Genomic DNA, 21481 nt, shown 5'->3' on the forward strand with positions numbered 1-21481 from the left:
CAGGAAGGGCTGCCTCTTCAGAAGGCTGCAGGCCTGCAAATGGCTCACACTGCATTTCTTTGTTCTGCTTTCCCTGAAGGGAGGCTGAATGCCATTCAAATGACAAAGCTTTCAAACAGCAAACGCACCTCCTGTGGAAATAGGAGAAGGGTGTGTGTGTGTGTGTGTGTGTGTGTGTGTGTGTGTGTGTGTGTTCGAAATATACTGGTGCTCTCTCTTTTGGACTTTCTGACTTTCCAGGTATATAACTAAAAGGATTTTAGCAGAAAGATGGGAACAGTTGCTGTTTTTTATTTTTATCATTAAGTACAGTACCCCTGAGGTCTGCAGCAGAAAGAGTGGTGCCCACAGTTCTGCAGTGGACGATCCATTTAGCAAGGCAGTCCTGCTCCAGGCTGCAAGCGGGCACCCAAACAAGGCCCTCTCTAACTATAAACTCCTCAGAACCATCACCAACTTCTCTATTTTAAAAAAAATATTTTTATTGCTTTCAGAGAGGGAGAGAGAGATAGAAACATCAATGGTAAGAATCATTGATTGACTGCCTCCTGCACAGCCCCTCCTGGGGGTGGAGCCCGCATCCGAGGCATGTGCCCTAATGAGGGGTCAAACCATGGCCTCCTGGTTCATAGGTCAACGCTCAACCACTGAACCACACCAGCTGGGCAGTTTCTCTCTTTTTTGATGGAGACGGCAACGAGCTCTGGAGTCAGGTTAAGATCCTGGCTGGCTTTGTTGACTGTCTCCTTGACCAGGTTACCGTCTTTCTACTGACGGTGACAGTGACCCTAAATACAGTAATCGCCCACACTGTTGCCAAAGTGAATGGGGAGTCCAGATCTGGGACTTTAGAGTGTACATGTGAAAATGCCATCTAAAGGAAATAGAGAAAATTTCTGGCAAAAAAAAATGCCTAGAATTTAGGTCTGTCATGAATCTTAAGAAAATGCACCTTAAAGAAGGTGCAGACCTGGTGGTTGGTGGAGGCATCATAAGGGGCACCTTTGCATGTGCCTTGAGCTTGGACAAAGCCCAAGAGCAGCCCTAAAAGAACTTGAAGGTCAAGGTCTTGTCCTAATCTATTTACGCAGTATTCCTTCCAAACGCCTAAGTAATTTCTTTGTTTGTTTAAAAAACGTGCAGAGTCTTTCATCTGGTCCTGTCTATACCCAAGTTGGGCTTTTTGTCTGGTCTTGCATTTTTCTATGTGGGTTTATTCTGATACTCTCCAGCCTCTTCTCCCTACAGCTATCAATAGGAAATCCAATTTTTTTTTTTTTTTAAAGAAGGCCGATGTGGCAGTGGTTAAGTGTGGAGCTATAAACCATGAGGTCGTGCTTTGATTCCGGTCAGGGCACACGCCCAGGTTGCGGGCTCCATCCCCAGTGGGAGGCATATAAGAGGCAGCCGATCAATGATCCTCCCTCATCACTGATGTTCCTCTCTCTCTCTCCCCCTCTCCCTTCCTCTCTGAAAGCAATAAAAAAAAATTTTTTTTTTAAAAAGGTCCTAGGAGGCTCTGAGTTTCTATCATGTATACTCTGTGACCCACGTCAAATACTAACTATGACTCCTCTCAGCCACGGCATTTCAGGTAGTAAAGGATTAGCTTTTGAAAGTCATTGGTCCAGCTGACAACTTCCATTTTAGCTAAAAACGAACACTCATCCCATGTGAAATCTCAAGCGTTGGGGTCAACAGGACTCTCTTTCCTGTCATTACAGTACTTCTCTGTAATCTGTAGAAACTGCTCAAACGCTCTCAACAGAGAATTGCTTTTCGAACTTGCTCTCTCAAGTGATTTTCCCCGAGAGCCAGCAGTGATGGCTTGCCATGCCCCCTCCCGCACACCAGTCGCCTCTTACTGAGCCCTTCCATGGCACTATGCTAGGCCCTGCATTCACATTAGCTCCTGTATTTCCCATGGTTCCCTAAGAAGAGTGTTTGATGCTGCTGTCAACCCCTGGAATGACCTGCATTTTATTTATAAGCAACATGGGGCTCTAGGAGGGAAAACAACGTGCCCAAGGTTGTGCTTGAACCTGGCTCTGTCTGCCCCAAATGCCAGCGCTCCTCACCATGGCGCTATATGGTGACAGTGCAGCCAGGCAGGGCAGATGCTGAGATTCACAGACACAAATAAAACCCAAGCCACCTAATGGTAGACCAGCTGCACACACAGGGCTGCAATTCCTCCCTCTCCAGCACACACCCCTCCCGCCAGCCCCCCCATACCCTCTGTTGCCAGGGCACCAGCTCTGGGTCGAGCAGCTGCCTGAGCCTGCTGATCCAAGACAGCTGTTCTGCATAGGAATTAGAATTATTACCATGATTTAGCTGGTGTGAGCTGTTACCAGCCCTCAGGGGGCTCTGGCTGGTCCAAAGTGTCACAGCCAGTTAGGACCCCACGCTGGTGGCATCGCCCCTTTTTGTCAGGGAAACAGGTTCACTACCCTAAGGAGCCTGTCCTGTGGGGGTCCCTAGCCAAAGGAAGGCTAAGTATGAAAAACAATAGGAATGTTAGTCATTACCCACAGATGACAGCTGGTTAAGGAGTCCTGCTTCCAGCCCTTTTTTGATTAAAAATGATGACTGGGGGCTAAGGGAGAGAGGGAAGGCAAGGAGAGAAGATGTGAAAAATGATTAATGTAGTTATTAGAGAAAAATACTATGTGACAGTAACAAATGTGTTTAACTTGGGACTCTTCGTTCCCCATATGTAAACAAGCTTTCCGTCCTTTTAAATTCTTTAATGGGCTCTTTCCTTTGAGCAGGTGTATTGTACCTGCCCTCCGCATGGCTAATGCAGAGGTGGACTTCGGGCGCTGCTTCCTGAAATACCCGTACGAGAAAACCATCCAGCTTGTCAACCCGGATGACCTCCCAGGATGCTATGAGGTCCTGCCCCAGGTGAGTTACTGGATCCTTTTTCAGTGTTGATTTTTTCTGCAGTTGGATTCCTCAATAAGAAAGAGATATCCTTCTCAGGAGCCATATTCCTAAACACGTGACCTTGTGTCATTCTGACTTTAAACCCTGGGATAATCTGGGGATGGGGTCATAAAGCCACAGCTGGCTTGCCACCTGCATGGGTGAGCAGCTGCAGGTGTAAGCAGTTGCTAATTTCCCAGGAAAATTGCCTTTGACAAAGAAAGCGTCAATTAAGCCAACACGCAGAAGTTGCACCTGCAGATAATTGCCTGGGAATGAACCGTGCATGGGGAATGAGGCAGACTGGGGGTTTTCATTTATGTCCATGGCCGTGACGTGAACCGCTCCACTAAGATAAGGTCATGCAATATTTATATGCTAGACTAGAAGGCTAGAGATATACAGGAGTGAGAAAGGAGAAAGTGCCTCTTAATATTTTATGAAATAGATTGTCCACACGCCACTACCCCTGGCCAGTTGGGAGACTAAGCAGTCAAATGGGCATGGACTAGAGACTTTAAAAGATCTGTGCAACCCAGAGGAATGGGAGGTTCCTAATGAGATGCAGCTTACCCAGAGTGCATTTGGGTTTAAACTCAGTTCTGTAAGGACAGTACTCTGATAAAAACTCATGCAAACAAAATTGAATGGGGTTTTTTATTTGGCTACAAGTTCAAAATGAGTTAAAAGACCAATGTGGGGACCACAGAACCAAGGCAGGCTTAGGCCCATCAGAGAAACGTGTTTAGCCGGAGAAAGGAGGTGGCTGCCATCAACACAGAAATTTGTCTTCAGGTCTTGACATTGTATTTTTGTAATAGAAACCTGGGTGGAAAGAATGAATCGTGGTCCAAGTAACCAGAGTGGCAATCTATGTGATCTGAAAATCCAAGTCATATGAGGGGCATACGTAGTATTTAATCTGGAACAGACAAGACTTAACCCTGCCAAAATAGCTACCCTTCATTAGCCAAGGGGCTGGTATGTAAAAGAGGGGATTGCAGTTATTCGGGGGGCTTCTCTGAGACAAAACCAGAGCCAAGTGGCGGGGGCGGGCATAGGGGACAACTTCTCCAACTTTCAGATGCTTAACAGCACAGCAGGCCAGCCCTGCGCAGTGCAGGTCACCTCAAGATCTCTGAGCAGAGCCTGCGTCTGGGGTGATGGGGAAGGTATTTCTGCACAACTGGGCTGGGGAAAGGGTGAGGTGCTTGCCTCAAGCACAACATTTAAGGTGGAGCAAAAAAATTCAAATTAATCAAGATTAATATTTTCATGCCACATTTTATGAAATCAATATTAATGAAAAGTCCATGGTGAACGAAATATAAAAACTTTATATAAAGACAGAATCAGTATTACTGGTTTTCCTGATGCCTCAAGCTCCAACGAGGCCGGACAGGGCGCAGCTGCAGAGGGACCTGCAGGTAGATGAGGCCGCGTTAACCCAGTCCAGGCAGGGAAAGACGGCGGGGTGCTCCGGACAGGTGACACCTGCATGCTCTGCCGTCCTCTCCAGGAGCCGAGCTTCTGAGGAGTGCTTCCCAGAATTCCCTAAACTCATTTGGCCATGGGGTTTTTAAGGTTTTGTTAGTGTTTGTTGTCATTGTACAAGAGCTAGTGACAGGCTGGGCAGCGTTCATTGGTAGACACTGGTCAACATTCATTCATTTGCCCACCTATTTCCCCATTTAAAAACCCATTTAAAAAACATGTACTGAGCATATGCTTTGGGCCAGAAAGTGGACATTGAGAAGAGGCTCAGGTTGTGCCCTAAGAAGAGTCCAGCCCATGGGTGACGATGGACACATCGATAGTGTGGGCTGTGGAAAAGGACTGCAGGATGCTCAACTCCAGGGCACTGGGGATCCCTGGGGGAATCAGGGTGAGGGTGCAGGCAGGTTGAAGGGAGCGGGCATTCCAGGAAGAGGAAACACGTGCAAAGGGCTGGAGGTAGGGCAGCACCATGTGTTCAGGAAGTACCAGTGGCCTCTCTTGGTGGAACACAAAGGGACGAGGTGGAGGGAGTGTGGAGGGCCAGGTAGGGAAGGTGGCCATGGGCAGCTGCTGTCCTGAGCTGATTCATGTTGTGGATAATCTCTATATCCTTTGTGCACTTTGAATTGAGGGTCTTATGCACACTCAACTCAACCAAACTCCCTTTTGGCAGAATTGGGGTGCTCATCTCTGCATACTTGCTTAAACAATGAGACATTTCTGAAGAACCTCCATGGACACAGGACAACACTTGTTCCAAAATAATCTAATCTGCTATTGATTGTATACCCTGCCGGGGGCTTGCTGATCTCTCTGGCTTGTCTCTCCCACCAGGTAGATGAGGACTCGCCCGCGGTGTTGCTCTCTAGTCCCAACCCCTATGGAATCATCCCTCCCCAAAGCACCGTCCACATCCCCCTGATCTTGGAGACCCAGGTCACCGGGGAGCACAGGTCCACGATTTACATCTCGGTCTTCGGGAGCCAGGACCACCCTGTGGTGAGAGCCAGTCTTCAGATTGCAGTCACATTGCTGTCCTTCTTACCAAGCCGCACGCCTCCGCTTTTAAGGCACAAGCCATCGCTGCATGTGCTCCCGTTGTTTGTCGTTCTAGAATTCTACACTTTCACTCCCTGGTAAAAAAAAAAACAAAAAAAACAAGCAGTACGGTACTTGGGGAATCTATTTGCGGATATCTCCAAAAGAGTGGTGTTTGTAGCACTTGTTCTGAAACCCCTTTAAGGGGGTTTTCACACAGAGACATGCCTGACCCTCTCCAGACCTATCAGGTCTGAATCTCTGCCAGGAGAGCACACCTGTATGTATATGTGTGTGTGTGTGTGTGTGTGTGTGTTTGTGTGTACATATATATATATTTAAAATGAGTGATTCTCTTTTTTTAAAAAAATATTTTTTTGTTGAAAATGCAGCTCGTGTGAGGGCCACTTGCTGAGCAGCCAGCACTTTATGAAAGAAAAAGGCCCCTTGTCTGGCTGTGGAGCAAGGTGGATCCAGCCCCCAGCCTGCACGGCTGTGTGTGGCGGACACCCCTGGGTGCCACTAGACAAGCCGCAGAACGCAGCTCAATCCAGCCACTTCTGATTCTTTTTTTTTTTAAATATATTTTTATATATTTCAGAGAGGAAGGGAGAGGAAGAGAGAGATAGAAACACCAATGATGAGAGAGAATCATTGATCGGCTGCCTCCTGCATGCCCTACACTGGGGGTCAAGCCCTCAACCTGGGCTCGTGCCCTGACCCGGAATCGAACCGTGACCTCCTGGTTCATAGGTTTATGCTCAACCACTGAGCCACGCCGGCCAGGCCACTTCCTATTCTTAAGTGCCAGTCCTCAGCCCCGTGCCGAGTGTCCTTGAGGCTGGAGTAGTGGGTGGCAGATGGAGGACCGTTATCTGGTTTCCCCTCGGTCCACAGCTCCGGGCTGACCCAGGCAAGCAGACCACCCTGGAGGGAGTTCAGACTGGATTCAAAGGTCTGACCGGCAGGCCGTCCCTGTGTCCCTCTGACCGCAGGGTACAGGGGGGGGGAGGTCGGTCCTACTGAGCCCCCTTTGTGCCCCTGCTTCTTGCTGAAGAGGTGGCTAGAAACTTCTGTTTCAATCGAATTGAAAGGCCAGCCACTTTCAGCTGTTCCCGTGTTCCTTCTGTGTCTGGGAGCGCAGGTGTGCCAGCTGAGGAGCATCGGAGAAGGCCCGGTGATCTGCGTCTGTCCCCACCAGGTGGATTTTGGCAAGATCTACGTCCTGACGGAGTCCTCCAGGGTCATCAACCTCTCTAACCAGTCCCTCATCCCTGGATTATTTCAGGCACACATGGTGAGTAGGCTGTGGGACTCCCGTGTGATTGACATACAGCTCTGCCTTTGCAACAAGCCTTTGAAAATGACCACCAGACGCAGACAGTTACCTGGTTCAACTGCATGCAACTGTGTCATTCTCATCCTCAGTTCCTTTTCATGGTAGTCATTCTGTGGACTAAGAAAAACAATATGCATGTAATTTGGTGAACAAGCAAGTACATTTACTGCCCCAGAGATTCCCTTAACTGAGCTGCACCTAAGCCCAGCCCCACATCTCAAGAAAACGCCTTTTACGTATCTCTGTCAACGAAAATGCTTCCTTATGTGTAATTTGAACCCTTTTGGCTACACATTTGTTGTTATGCTTACTTTTATTCTCTCTTCCTTCTAGCAATAGTTTAACATAGTGTATAAGGATGTATGAAATACAATAAGTAGTATTTGCCAAAGGTAGAAATTAAAGAGTGAGGCAAAGATAGATATAAAATAAGTCTGTCTTATTTCTGTGTATTTTGTAGTGACAGTTAGATTTGCAGGTCTTCTACAAACTAATTTTTGAACAGGGGTAATATATTCTTTTTGCAGAATTTAGGAATTTCTAATCCAGTAATTGAAGTATTCTTGGTTTTGGAAAACATTTTCTAAATTTAAGTATAACATTTAAAATAGTATAGCCCTTCTCCTATTCATAAGTTATTGACATTTGAATGAGTGCTAACATTTGATTTTAGTATTTGTCAGATATCTTTTAATTTTATAAAAGTCCCTGTCAGAATGAATAGGATTGTAGTTTTCTGCTGACTCATGACAGCTCCTCAGAGTCATTGGTCCCAATTAGCAGCCATTCACCCTGATCATTGTTCCATATTACCACCTTTTGTCATTGCTCCTTGTAGAGACAGCCATTTCCCAGTCACTGCTCTTTTTAACATGAGGCTCCGACACAACCCCACTCTCCTCCTAGTGCCTTTGGACCTTGTGTAGAGAATAATTAAAGAAGATTCCTACAGAAAAGATGCCTTTGCTAGTGTTTATCCAATTAATTGAGGTGTTTGGTAGAAAGCATGGGAGTTGATGGGTTTGGTGAATTGCTTAGGAAGTGTTGCTTCCAATTCAGTTTCTTAAAAAAATATTTTTTTATTGTTGACAGTATTACAGATATTGCTGACAGATATCCCCCTAATTCCCCTACTTTGCCCCTCTCCACCCAATCCCTGCCCCATCCCAGACCATCCCACACTATTGTCTGTGTCCATGGGCTATGCATATATGTATATAAGTTCTTTGGTTAATCTCTTCCCATCTCCTCACCCCTCCCCTCTGAGCTTCTTCAGTCTGTTCCATGCATCCGTGCCTCTGGATCTATTTTGTTCATTAGATTCCACATATAAGTGAGACCATGTGAAATTAGTCTTTCTCTGACTGGCTTATTTCACTCAGCATAAAATTCTCCAGGTCCAACCATTCTGTCACAGTGGGTAAGAGATCCTTCTTTTTTACAGCTCCATCGTATTCCATTGTGTGAACATACCACAGCCATTTTATCCACTCATTTACTGATGTGCACTTGGGCTGTTTCCAGATCTTAGGAATTGTAAATGGCACTGCTATGAACATAGGGGTGCATACATTCTTTCTGATTGGAGTTTCAGGCTTCTTAGTATATATTCCTAAAAGTGGGATTGCTGGGTCAAACGGTAGTTGCATTTTAAATTTTTGTAGTAAATTCCATACTGTTTTCCATAGTGGCTGCACCAATCTGTGCTCCCACCTGCAGTGTATTAGCATTCCCGCTTCCCCACATCCTCGCCAGCCCTTGTTGTTTATTGATTTATTGATGGCAGCCATCCTGGCAGGTGTGAGGTGAGTCCAGCTGTATGTGTAGTGTTCACAGTGGTGGAGCAAAGGAGTATTTTTGGTACATTTCAAGAACAGAGAGCAGGTCAAGGATCTATTGTTGTTTTTGCTAATCTATTGAATGACCCAACTAGGTGTTAAAGTGGGACTGTCCCCTTCCACAAAGGTTTCATGATGCCATCTTTTGATTCTTTCACATCATCTTAAGTCAGCAAGCTCCGGTTCCGAGGAGCCAAATGTGAGCTCTAAGTCAGCGGCTGCCACCCTTTCGGACCTCACGGACCACCAGTGGTCTGCGGACCACCGGCTGGTGACCGCTGCTCTAAGTGGCCTGCTGTAGAACGTGTTTTCCCCTCAGTCCTGTCTCAGAAAGCCGGTGTTTATTGAGTTGACCACCCTTATAGCATCAAAGTTATTTCAACTGCACGTCTCATAGGTGAAAATGAAACTCTTCATATTTCCACTGGGATTTTTGCTGGATTTCCTAGTAAATACTATCTGTGTTAATGTTACAGAAATCAAATTACACTAACTTAGAAATTATCTACAGTGGGAAGAAATAGAAATACCTTTTATTAAATTTCAACTTAATATACAATACTGAAACTCCAGATTCATTCTTACAGGAATTACTAAGCATTAGGAAATAGCTTTTGTTTTGTTTTTTAATCCTCACCCAAGGATATTTTCCCCATTAATTTTTAGAGAGAGTAGAGGCGGGGGAAAGACAGAGAGAGAAAAACATCGCTGTTACAGAGACATATCAGTTGGGGCCGAAGATCAAGCTTGCAACCGAAGTATGTGCCCTTGACTGAATCAAACCCGGGACCTTTCAGTACACAGGCCAACATTCTAACCACTGAACCAAACCAGCCAGAGCAAGAAATAGTTTTAATTAATAGTTGTCTTTTCCCTAGCTAAGCCTGCAGCTCAGAACCCAGGTAAATTGTGCTCAGGTATTTCTTGCCCTTACTTTCTAGCTCAGTGAGAAGGAAGTAGGGTCAAGGACAAACTGTTCACCTCTCTTATTTCTATGAATTCAGGACTAGAAGTTTTTTTTCTTTCCCTGTGGCTGCCCTGACGGGAGGGGTCATCCTCTCTCCTCTCTTGGCTGCCAGTGAAAGTCAGCCCTCCCTCCCCAGCTGTGGGCCCCACTGTCGGGCCATCTGTCCTGCTCAGCCTTGCACATCAGGACAGACACTGTGATTCGATTCTCCCTCAGGAAGAAACATCTGTTTGTTTTCAGTTGGAGGGGCCTGGAGACGGGAAGCTGGAAGCCCGCCTTCCTTGTGATGTTGGGAAGATAAATGACCCAGAGAGCGATTTTGAATTTCTCAGAAATAACTGCTATACCAAAAAAAATTGATTTTTTTTAAACACTGAATTCCTTGGTATAATATGTGTGAAGATTGTATTTTTTTTTGTCTGTTCCATTAAAACTTAACTTATCCTGAGAGTTAAAAAAAAAAAAAATTGATTAGTAAAAGAAGAGTGTGTTGTGGCCGGGAGCAGTAATTTCTCCTTTGCTGTGGAATGCCTGAAATACCAACCTCCCCGAAGGCTTCCCAATGCAGACATAGAACAATAGAGTGGGTCACCTTGGCCTTGGAGGGTAAAAAACGCCAGACTGTGAGGCAGAGCACAAAGGCCCTCTTGGCAAGAACTCGCGGGCTCTGCTTGCACGCACAGCGCTCCTCCCGGAAGACGGATGTCCTTTCTCCTGGTGACACCAGAAACGAGGGCGAGAAGATGGTGGCTCCCCAGGCCCCGGCCCTCAGCGCTGGGCTGGACACAGACGCCTTGTTTTCATGGGTGCCCCTCGCCAGGTGGAGCAAGCGCCTTCATTCATTGCTCAGCACCTGGTTGAAAGCATCTGGAGCCCTTTCCCTTTTCCTCTGGGCTCTAATGCAGCCTCGGGTACCGTTAACTTGAGAACATGTACGCAGATGTCAGCGACACCTTGGGATCCAGCGGGCGCTGAAACATCTCCACAGCGACCTTCTGCCTCTGTGGTCTGCGGGAGAGGCCGTGCAGTTAGATTGGAGTTTTCAGGATCCAGGAGACAGGAATTCTGTGCCTCAGTCAGGCGTGGCACTTTTTAGGCATCTGTATTCTTGGTCACTTGCCAGAGCCACACGCAGTGGTGTGGCATCAAGAGTATCGTTGGGCCTTTACATCTCCTGCAGACCCTAAGCCACCCGGTCATTTCTTCATTTAAATGGGGACCCCCTTTCTGTATTTACTTGTTTATCTGCTTGTCTCCTTCAGATGACAAGGGTCCATGCTTTGAGTTCCCTACACCTAGCAGCAGGATTGGCAGTTATAAAGATGACAGTACAATGACATTAATTATGACTAATGTTTATGTCGTTCTGTTTGCAACTTTAGATGCTGCATTTCATTTACTATGACTCTGAGAGAAATAATATTATAATGCCCATTTTAACCAGGTAGAGACAGAGGCGCAGACAGGTTAAGTGCCTAAACCTGAAGTGGCAGAGCCTGGTCCTGCCTGACTCCTGGGGGTCTGATTCCAGACCCGTGCTCTCTTCCCTGGGGCTGCTGTGCTGCCTAACTTTGCCTAATCAGTGGTTATACTAGAAAAAAGGAACTTAGAAAGGGTGAAAGGATTTTGGTTTGGGTTCATAAAAGACCCTTAAAGAAAGACACCTAGCCCGGCCAGGGAGGCTCAGTGGTTGAGCATCCGCGTATGAACCAGGTCACTGTTCAATTCCCGGTCAGGGCACATGCCCAGTTGTGGGTTCGATCCCCAGTGGGGGTTGTTCAGGAAGCAGCTGACCAATGAGTCTCTCTCTCATCATTGATGTTTCTATCTCTCTCTTCCTCTCTCAGAAATCAATAAAAATATATATTCTTAAAAGATAGACACCTAGAAGAGCAGGTTTTGCTAAAAGAACAAGAGAAGAAATTGAGCATTTTTGAAATAGACAAAAGGACCAGACATTCTTGATTTTATTTAGAAAATATGTTGAAATGTATATATGCAAATAATCTCCAGAATGTCATTTTTCAACCAACTGTAATTTTTTCAATTATGTATTTGAAATAATGGCACAATCTCCTTCCCACTTTTTTTGATCCTTTGTAATACAGTATGACAAAACAGTCAGTTCACATATGTAAGTGAGTATAAAAATTTTTCACTACTATAGCACTTAAAGGAGATTTAAATACAAAGTTATGACCCAAGGCTAAAACCCTGGTCATGTGCCCTGACTGGGAATCGAACCAGCATGACCTCCTGGTTCATAGGTTGACACTCAACCACTGAGCCACACCAGTGGGGCACGTCATGACCCATTTCAACAAAATAAACAGACAAACTCATAGGAGATTGGCAGGCATTTTGCATCCGTCCATGATAGGCGATAGTGAAATTGTAGGCATTCCTGAGAGCTCGTTTTTAGCTTGTGGTAGCAGCTGGTTTGCTGAGATTAGTAGCCACACGACGCTATCCCTACCCACCCGAAGCTCCCGTAGATCTGAACTTAGTTCTCCCTTTACTCCCTTTGCTTTATTAGTGCCAGAGAGATTTCTAATGGACAAGCAATAATTCTCCAAGGCTTTTTGATAGATGCTGCTATTAAGATATTGCAACCCCATAATGTGTGGGAAGCGAAGGTAGAATGAGCCGTTCCTCAGCCTTCAGAGGGCCGATTAGCTCTGCCCTCAGAATACCCGTTACTTTGATGGAAGGAAGCAGGTAAGGGGAAAGGTATAAGGAAAAGGAAAAGAAATGGGCATGCATCAGAGACCAAATGCAGTTGTTTAGTTGTTGTTTCTGAGGGTTTTGCAAAATAGTAGCTTTGTTTCCTAAAGCATAGTCAGTCATAATCTTTGGTTTTTAGCTCACAGTGAAACTCTTCTGTTGCATGTGATTGATTCATGCCGTAGGACTTTCTGTGTCCTCAGCACAGCCTATGCCCTTTAGGTTTGCAGTGTCCACTCTGAGGTTACCCATCAAGAACGGCAGCCCCTCCGTTGTAGCTCAGAGTCTGTACTGTAATCAGTCCTCTTCTGTTTCACTATGGAAATATTTGATTCTAGAAGTCAGTGTATATTTAACACATTTTTTTAATACAGAAAAATTCAAGAGCTGCACTTGGCTCTCAGATCTAATGCATGTTAACCTTTCCTGCTCTTACCTCAGGTCTTTTATTTTGAAAAAATCAAATATTGAAGTTGGAGTTTCATATATTCTTTTCTGCCAGCCCCATTTCCTTCTCTCCCCAGAGGCCACCTTACCATAAATGTGATGTTTGTCCAGGCCATGTGTTCTTATATCTTATTTCAGGTATATGTGTATTCATAAATACTGGATAGTGGTACTTTGTTGCTTTAAAATGTATATACGTTGTATTACTGCACGTAACAGCTTACAACTTGGTTTTTAGACTCAAGATTATGTTTCTAATATCTATGTTAATACATCGAGACTATTTAATTCATTTTAGGGACTCTGTGTATTCCATTTACCAGTAGTATGTTTGTTTCTTTGCCTAGTTGTCAGTTGGGTTATTATAACAATGTTGTGGTAAACGAAATATGTCCCCAAAGTATATTAAGTATATACTTTTGAGTGTATATATATATGGGTATATATCTAGCAGTGGGATTGTCGGGTTTAAAGACAGGTGGATTTTCAACTTCATTCAATATTGTCTAATTACTCCGCATTGTGCCCTTGCGGAAGTGTTTGAAATATCTATTTCTCTAGTAGGCTAAAACCTAGTATGGTCAGACTTAGTTCGCACTACTGTGAAAATGAAATACAATTTAATTTGTATTTCCCTTGTTACTACTGAGGTTGAAACAGTTTTTTATCTGCATATCCTCTTATGCCAATTATTTATTATCAATGATGTATTTGTAGATGTTCTTTATACATTGTGGATACTAACCCTTTGTTTATAATGGAATTTTAAATATATTTTTAATTTTGATGTTAACTTTATGAATCTTTTACTAGGTTTCTTGTACCTGTTTTTTATTTATGGTTTAAGAAGTGTATCTCTGCTCTTCTATTTAGATCATTTTAGACACTTATTTTCCAGGTCTGTAGTCCAGCTAAGTATATCTTCTTACCTAATAATAGACAAACATGTAAATTGACCATACCTTTGCTACGCTAACTAGCCAATCAGGAGAGTATGCAAATTACCCCAACAAAGATGGCGGTTAATTTGCATACGTAGGCTCCAAGCAGTGGAGCGAAACCTGACAGCCCGGGGACGGAGCAGTGCCGCCGGCCCCGGAGCCAGCTCTGGCCGGAGCCCAGCCAGAGTGACGGCCTGGGTCCTGGTGCCGGAGGAAAACCGGTGCCATCAGCCAGGGGAAAGGAAGGCCTATTGCACGAATCTCTTCATGCAACAGGCCTCTAGTTTTTATATATAATGTGAATGAAGTCTATTTTTTTCATAAAGAAAGCCAGTTGTCCTATCACCAGTTACTTAAAAGTTCTTTCATTTTCCACTGATTGGTAATGCCTTTTCTGTTATACTTCAGAGCTAATTTGTGCCTGGGTATATTTCTGAGCTTTTTGTTGTATTCCATTTATCTACCCCAGTGTGAATATTCACTGTCTTAAATGGTACAGTTTTATGATAGCAATAATAGCTTAACACACAGTATGTACTCGTCTCTATTGTTAGTCTATTGTGTGTATTATTTTATGTAATCCACAACAACTTGATTAAGTGAATGTTATTATTATCTCTATTTTACTTATGAGGAAAATGATGCACAGGGGTGATGAATAAGTAGTCCAAATTTACACAACTAGAAAATGAACAGTAGAGCTGAATGCTACTTTGTTATCATGAACATATGCTGAAACTTAATGCATCTTCCATACCTGGTCAGATTATATGATCTTTCTGCTTTAATCCTGCTAGGATTTCTTTTACGTCCTTTAATAAAGTCTTACGCATCCTTTGTCATCTCTTCAAAGTTTCTTCTCATAAATGGTAGCTTATTTTCATTGCATTTTCTAATTTTATATTAATCATATACAGAATACTATTGAATTTTATATAATCCATTATATCCATCTTGCCACATATCTCTTAATTTATTCTAATTGTTGGTAAACTCTCATCTGCAGGCTTCCTTCCCAGTCTTTTTATCTTACTCCTTATTCTTGTCTCATCATGTTGGATAGGATCGTCAATGCAATATTGAATAGTAGAGTAGGTTAGAATGGGCATCTCAGTCTTATTCCTGACCTTAATGAATAAGCGTCAAATGTTTATCACTTTAAGCAGAATACCTTCTGGAGATTTTTGGTAAATATCTGTGTCACATTAAGAAATTCTCATCCATTCCTACTTTGTTATCATGAACATATACTTAAACTTAATGCATTCTTCATACCTAGTCAGATGATATGATTTTTTGCTTTAATCTGTTATTACAGTGAATTAAATTATTAGATTTTTCTTCTTGTGAGCCATCTTTACATTCTTGAGATGAATCCAACAGTTACATTATTGTTTGAATACATTGCTGATATCATTTCTATCATATTATTTTAGATTTTGTGTCTGTTTACAATTTCTTTCATTGCACTTTTCTGGTTTGGATAGCAAGAATGTTATATTCTTATAATATGAGTTAGCTTTACCTCTTTCCCAATATTTGAAAAGATCTTCATATCATCTACATAAAGTAGGATCCATTCCTTGATGATAAAGCCATTTAGTCTAAGGATCTTGGTATGTTTATTGAGGGTGGGAGGTGTATAGGAAATGGTAAGGAAATTTTATCTAATGATTTTTTTCTAAAATGATTTCTCAGACTTAAATTTTTCCAAAAATTTTTCATTTCATCTGTTTTCAAATGTATTGGCATAAAATTATTCCAAATATTTTCTTATGATTTAAAAATGTTTGCACATTAATTTCTGCTCTTAGTTTTACCAGTTTTTTTCTGTTGACTTTCTTTACAATTATTTTGTTTTCTTTCAATCCCCTTAATTTGAATGTTTAACTTTTATATTTTAAATGTTAGTTTAATAGTGCATTTAAAGTTTATAAATATTCCCTTTATGTAACACACATTTTTATTTGTAATACTTTGTATTGCTATAAATATTTTATAAAACCAACTGTGATTTTCTCTTTAATATGTGAGTTATATATGGGAATATATTTTTAATTCTTAACATTTTTTCTTTTTATAGAATTTTAATAGGTAACTTTAAATTTAACTATAATGAAGTTGGAACACATAGTTTATATGACGCGTAGTCTTCGAATTTGTGTTTTGGGGGGCATAGCTATGGTTGGTCCTTATGAATACTTTATATGACCTTAAAAATACATAGGTTCTCTAGTTATTGAGTTTAATAGAGTAACCATCTATTTGTCTGATTGTATGTTTGTATTAGATCAAGCTTATTGATTGGATTGTCCAAGTCTTTTATAGCCTTACTAATGATTTGTATATGTTCCTGATAAAATTTTATCAAAATCTTACCTTTCCGTTTCTCCTTGTAATTATGTCATGTGTTTCATGATTTTATTTCTCCTTGGTATATTATTCCTTCTGTCATAATATATGTTGCCTGATTGTAATATTACTATACCAACTTTCCTTTAGTTTGCCTTTACCTAGTATATCTTTTTATTTCCTTAATCTCAGATTTGTGTGTATGTATATGTATGTATTGATTTAAAAACCTAATGATAGACTCTATCTTTTAATGGATAAATGTATTCATTTTCTATTGCTGCTATAACAAATTTATTACCTTATCTTTAGTTCTGAAGGTCAGTAGTCTAAAATGTGCATATCAGGCTGTGTACCTTTTTGAGACTCTGGAGGCGAATCTACTTTCTTGCCTTTTCCAGCTTCTAGAGGCCACCTGCATTCCTGGGCTCGTGGCCTCTTCCATCTCCAAGGCCAGCAGCAGAGCATCTTCTCTGCTCTGACCTCTGCTTTAACCCTTACGTCTTCTCTGACTCTGACCCTCTTGCCGCCTTATTATGAGGACCTTTGGATTACACTGGGCCCACACCAGTAATCCCAGGATAAACTCTTCATTTCAAGATCTTTAATCACATTTGACAAGTAAGGCAACATATTCACAGATATTAGGGATTAGAACATGGGCATCTTTGGAAGGCCATCATTCAACCTATCAAACCAAGACAGGCGCTTTAAAGTTTATTGTGATTATTGATATATATGGACTCGCTTCTTTAGCGTGTCATTTTCTATGTACTATGCTGTTTCCTTCCTTCTTTATTTCTCTACCTTTCTGCTTTGTATTGGACTGGTAAGTTTTCTCTAAGCCCTCATCCAACCACGTACATTTTCCTGTACTTGTTTGGGAGCTATAGATTTTATTTATTTTCTTTCTTTAATTTAAGTAGCTCTACTTACATTTTTAACAAATAAATTATATCTCTCTTTTTTTTTTTTTTTGCAAAAGTGGGAAAGAATTGAGCACTTGGTTCTCCTCAAGAATAAGACTAGTACCCTGTCAGACAGTTTTTATCTCTTTGCCTTTTCTCACTCCTATAATTTTTTTATTATTGTGTAGAATTTTGTGTCTTTATCACAAAGCAGTTGATTTTTGTCAGACAAAAATTAACTACTCACTAGTTACCAAAATGCTGATTTTTCTTCATTTTTTCTTATTTTGCATCTGCTTCCTTCTTAATTTATATTTCATCTTGCTAAATTATATCCTAAGTTCTAGTGTAGAGGTCTAATAGGTTATGAATGTTTGAGTATATTTTGATTTTACCTTCACTCTTACATAATAGTTTAGCTAAATATAACATTCTATTTGACAGTTTTGTTTTTCATTGAAAATTGATCTCTCAAATCAATTGTTGCTGATAAAATTCCACTGACTATTATTCCTTTATAGGTAATTTGACTTTCTCACTAGTTTCTATTAAGACTATGTTTTGTTTTGTTTGTTTTTTGACTTTCTTATATTGCTCTTTAATGTATCAGATGATTTGACCCTGAAATACTAGACATTTTTTGGAATTATCTCTTCAGATGTGTCATTACTTCTATTTTCTACTTTGAGAAAAACACATCCATATATGTCTGCATATGTGTATATGTGTATACATACATATTCACATATGTTCCTTTGCAACTCTACATGCCTACTTTTATTTCTCATTTTTAAAATTTTTATTGAATTTATTGGGGTGACATTGCTTAATAAAATTACATAGGTTTCAAGTATACAATTCTATAATACATCATCTGTGCACTGCATTGTGTGTTTAGCATCCAAAGTCAAATCTTCCATCATCACTTATCCCCCACATATAAGTAAAATCATATGGTATTTGTCTTTCTCTGACCGGCTTATTTCACTTAGCATAATACTCTCCAGGTCCATCCAGGCTGTTGCAAAAGGTAAGATTTCCTTATTTTTCACAGGTGAGTGGTATTCCATTGTGTAAATGTACCACAGGTTTTCCATCCACTCATCTACTGATGGGTACTTGAGCTACTTCCAAATCTTGGCCATTTCATTTCTCATATCTTTCATCGCTTCATCTCTCTGTGTGCCTCCTCAGTGACATGTTCTAATTTACAAATTCTGTCTTTGATTCTGGCAAGTCTAAAGTTTATCTCATCTATTTACTTTTTTATTTTTATTTTTCAATTATAGTTCTATTCAATATTATTTTATATTAGCTTCAGTTGTATAGCATAGTGGTTAGAGATTTATATAATTTATGGAGTGATCCCCTTGATAAGTCTAGTACCTACCTGGCACTATACATATCTATACTTTTTCATTTCAGTGGCTATTTTTTTTCAATTTCAAGATTTATAATTGGTTATTCATAACCACAATTCTTGATTTATATCTCCATGTTTTTGTTTCATAATCCTTGTTTTATATACGTTATCCTAACCTGCATCTCTCTGAGGATTGCAGGCAAATTTTTAAATCAATTTTAGTTAGTTCTATTGATTGGTCAAGAATGAATTCACTCACTGTTGTTTGCAGCTGTCCTTATTAGCATTTGGCATTTTAAATGATAGATTGATCTGGTGTGGGATGTTTATTTCTCACCCTCAGCATTTTTCTCCCTGTGTAGCATTTTTTTTTACATTTGCCTTCACCCTGGACAAATATCACTAGTCCAGAATCAAGTGCTGAGCCTTTTTCCCATGGGGATATTGGAGAACTCACAAATTCAGACATTGCATTGCACAGTGACTTGGCCTAGTTTATACGACAGTCTCTACTTCACCACCATCATGCCCACCACCACTGACACGAGTCTGTGTGTAGCATATAGCCTTCTTATAAATGCAGGGAAGCGCTCTTGGCGGGGAACCCTGGTCCTTGCCCATTATTTCCCACAGGATATTTTTGGTTTCCATTTTTTCTCCCTGAGTTTCCTGTACAGGTTTCAGGACCTAGAGCCCAGGAAGTCTGTGGCTCCCCTTTCTGTCTCTGTTCCACTTCTGGTCCATACAGTGCTTATCTTGGTTTTTAGTAACTATGCCTGGTTCTTCATTTTTGTCAAAAATTTATCTCTTTTTTTTTTCTATGTGTTAGAGTGAAAAACATGCTTTAAAGCTTATACACTCATTGATTTATAGTCAGTCCTCAACTACTTTTTATAGTACTTTATACAGGGTGGGGCAGATGTAGGTTTATAGTTGTAAGTATGTGTAACAGTTCATTCTTGTATTATTATTTATTAATTATTGTATTATTTTCCATATGAACAACTGTAAACCTACTTTTGCTCAACCCTATAAATGATCAGTGAGCACTTACAAAAGGATGCCCAAATGTGTCTTCCGTTGGCATAAGAGCAGAGTTCTTATGTCTTGGCCTCAGTTGTAACATCTGTAATATAAACTCACAGGAATAGGCAGGTGAGAAGAGAATAACATTCTAGCCTACCACAGTAGGCATCTGTTCTTTTACCACGTGACGTCATAGCCATTCTGAAATGGCTTGTGTTGCTTCTGACTTACACCAAGCGACTCACTCAGTGACAAGAGGATACCAGTGGCAAGAATATCAGGAAACTTCCAGAAGGAAAGTTTGTGCCTGACAACACGCTGTGAGCCTTTCACCTCCACCCTCACTCACGACCTCTTTTACTTTGGCAAAGCTAAGTGTGAAACCCCGACGACGGATTTCAGCAGGTCGTGTTGATTATACACTACACTGAGAGGGAAGGAACACAATTGATTGAGTGTTAGATGATGTGATTGGTCAGCACCTTCCCTGAAGTTAGAATGACAGCTCTAGTGATTGAATATGATTCGTTTGAGTACAAGCGAAAGCCAAAATGAAAGGTGGAGGTTTGGTTCCCTTGTCACGAATGAGCTATCCAGAAAATAAAAGAAAAATGTATTGGCTTCCTGCATGCTTTGCAAGTCTTTTCATCTTCATTCTGCCTGTTCCAGCTTTTAATTAGCTTTAGCAAATTGTTTTTTTTCCCTAATTAATTTATTATTCAGGCATACAGTTTATACTTGTCACTACAGAGGGAGATAAAGGTAAAACTTCCTTTTTGTGGATCAAATGTATTCTTTGTTCAAATCCCACCTTTCCTCCTCCATAAAAATGTATAACTTCTTCCCCATTACCAGCATCATCATCAACCCAACTGTTATGGATTAAATACCCCCCTCAAAGTCAAATAATGAAATCCTAATCCTCAATGTGAGAGTATAAGGAGTTGGGAGATACTTCAGTTATAAGAATAGAGTCTTCATGAATGGGATTAGTGCCCCCATAAAAGAGACCCGCCCTGCTCCCCCCCCCCCCCCGCCCCGTCCCCTGAGAGCTCTCTTGCCCTCTTCATCCTATGAGGATACAATGAGAAAAAATGAAATGACTGTCTGCCAGCTGGCCGTCCTCCAGAACTGTGAGAAATAAATTTCTGTCCTTTATAAAACCCCCAGTCTATGGTATTTTGTGAGAGCAGCCCAAACTGACTAAGATACCAACTCATGTCACTTTTAAGGAATGGCTATCATTGTCATTGTCATTATCAACTAAAGGATCTATTCTTCCTGTTTGTGCGCTGACAGTAGACAATCATGTTCATTAATAAGCTAGCGCCAGGTGAGATATAACACTTTTATATGATTAACAAGGACAAGGAGAGAGGCATTAAGTAGCATGGTGTAAAGCCTTAGTAATGTTAGGAAGTTCCCAGTAGACATACATCAAACTTATGTGTGTATCAGAGAGCAAATAATGCTCTTCCTCAGTCCCATTTCCTTTTCTCTGTCACAATCAAAGGACAGATACTAGAAAATTAAGTGTATACAACGTGGTAGAGCACTTTGTAGAATGGCATTTGAGGTATGTCCTTTTTTTAATGTCAGTTGCAATGCTGTTGTTGTATGCAACATTTAATATTTTGAAAGAAAAATTCCCCTCTGGGATGTTAGGACATTACGTTGGAATGCATCTTGGAGGGAAGGACCACATTATCTGAGGGCGAGCGTGGTGATGTGTCATGTACAGTTGTCTGCTCAGATGGTAGTCACTCAATGAAGAGTTGTTGAGTATGTGAGTGCTGACGTAGTGTTCTGTGCCATGGAGATTAAGGGTGTTGTTGTCAGACAAACCTGGAATAAAGTCCTAGCTCTGAGAAAGTTATTTACCTTTCTGAGCCTTCAGTTCCTTCTCCTTAAATAGAACTCGTAGTGGCATATAGAAGACTAGCCATAATAATATATGTATAAAGTGCCTGGTGAAAGATAAGTTTTCAGCATTCAGTAAGTGGTAGCTTTTTTTATTGTTGTTGTTAGTTCTCACCTGAGTATATTTTTCCATTGATTTTTAGAGAGTGGAAAGGAGAGAGGCAGGCAGGAAGGGAGAGAGAGAGAGAGA

The 21481-nt window shown here is 41.3% G+C and overlaps 1 protein-coding gene across 1 annotated transcript in view; it reads left to right on the top strand.

Moving 5' to 3' along the window:
• The window catches only part of HYDIN (HYDIN axonemal central pair apparatus protein), a 329140-nt gene that overhangs the window by 143030 nt on the left and 164629 nt on the right, over positions 1 to 21481 (top strand). The window contains exons 16-18 of the mRNA XM_081108072.1: positions 2775 to 2910; positions 5263 to 5427; positions 6611 to 6763. Of these exons, the coding sequence (XP_080964198.1) occupies positions 2775 to 2910; positions 5263 to 5427; positions 6611 to 6763 (454 nt within the window). The remainder of the gene's footprint in view (positions 1 to 2774; positions 2911 to 5262; positions 5428 to 6610; positions 6764 to 21481) is intronic.

This window comes from Myotis nattereri (assembly GCF_964212035.1).
Source record: "Myotis nattereri genome assembly, chromosome: 15".
Taxonomy (NCBI): Eukaryota; Metazoa; Chordata; class Mammalia; order Chiroptera; family Vespertilionidae; genus Myotis; species Myotis nattereri.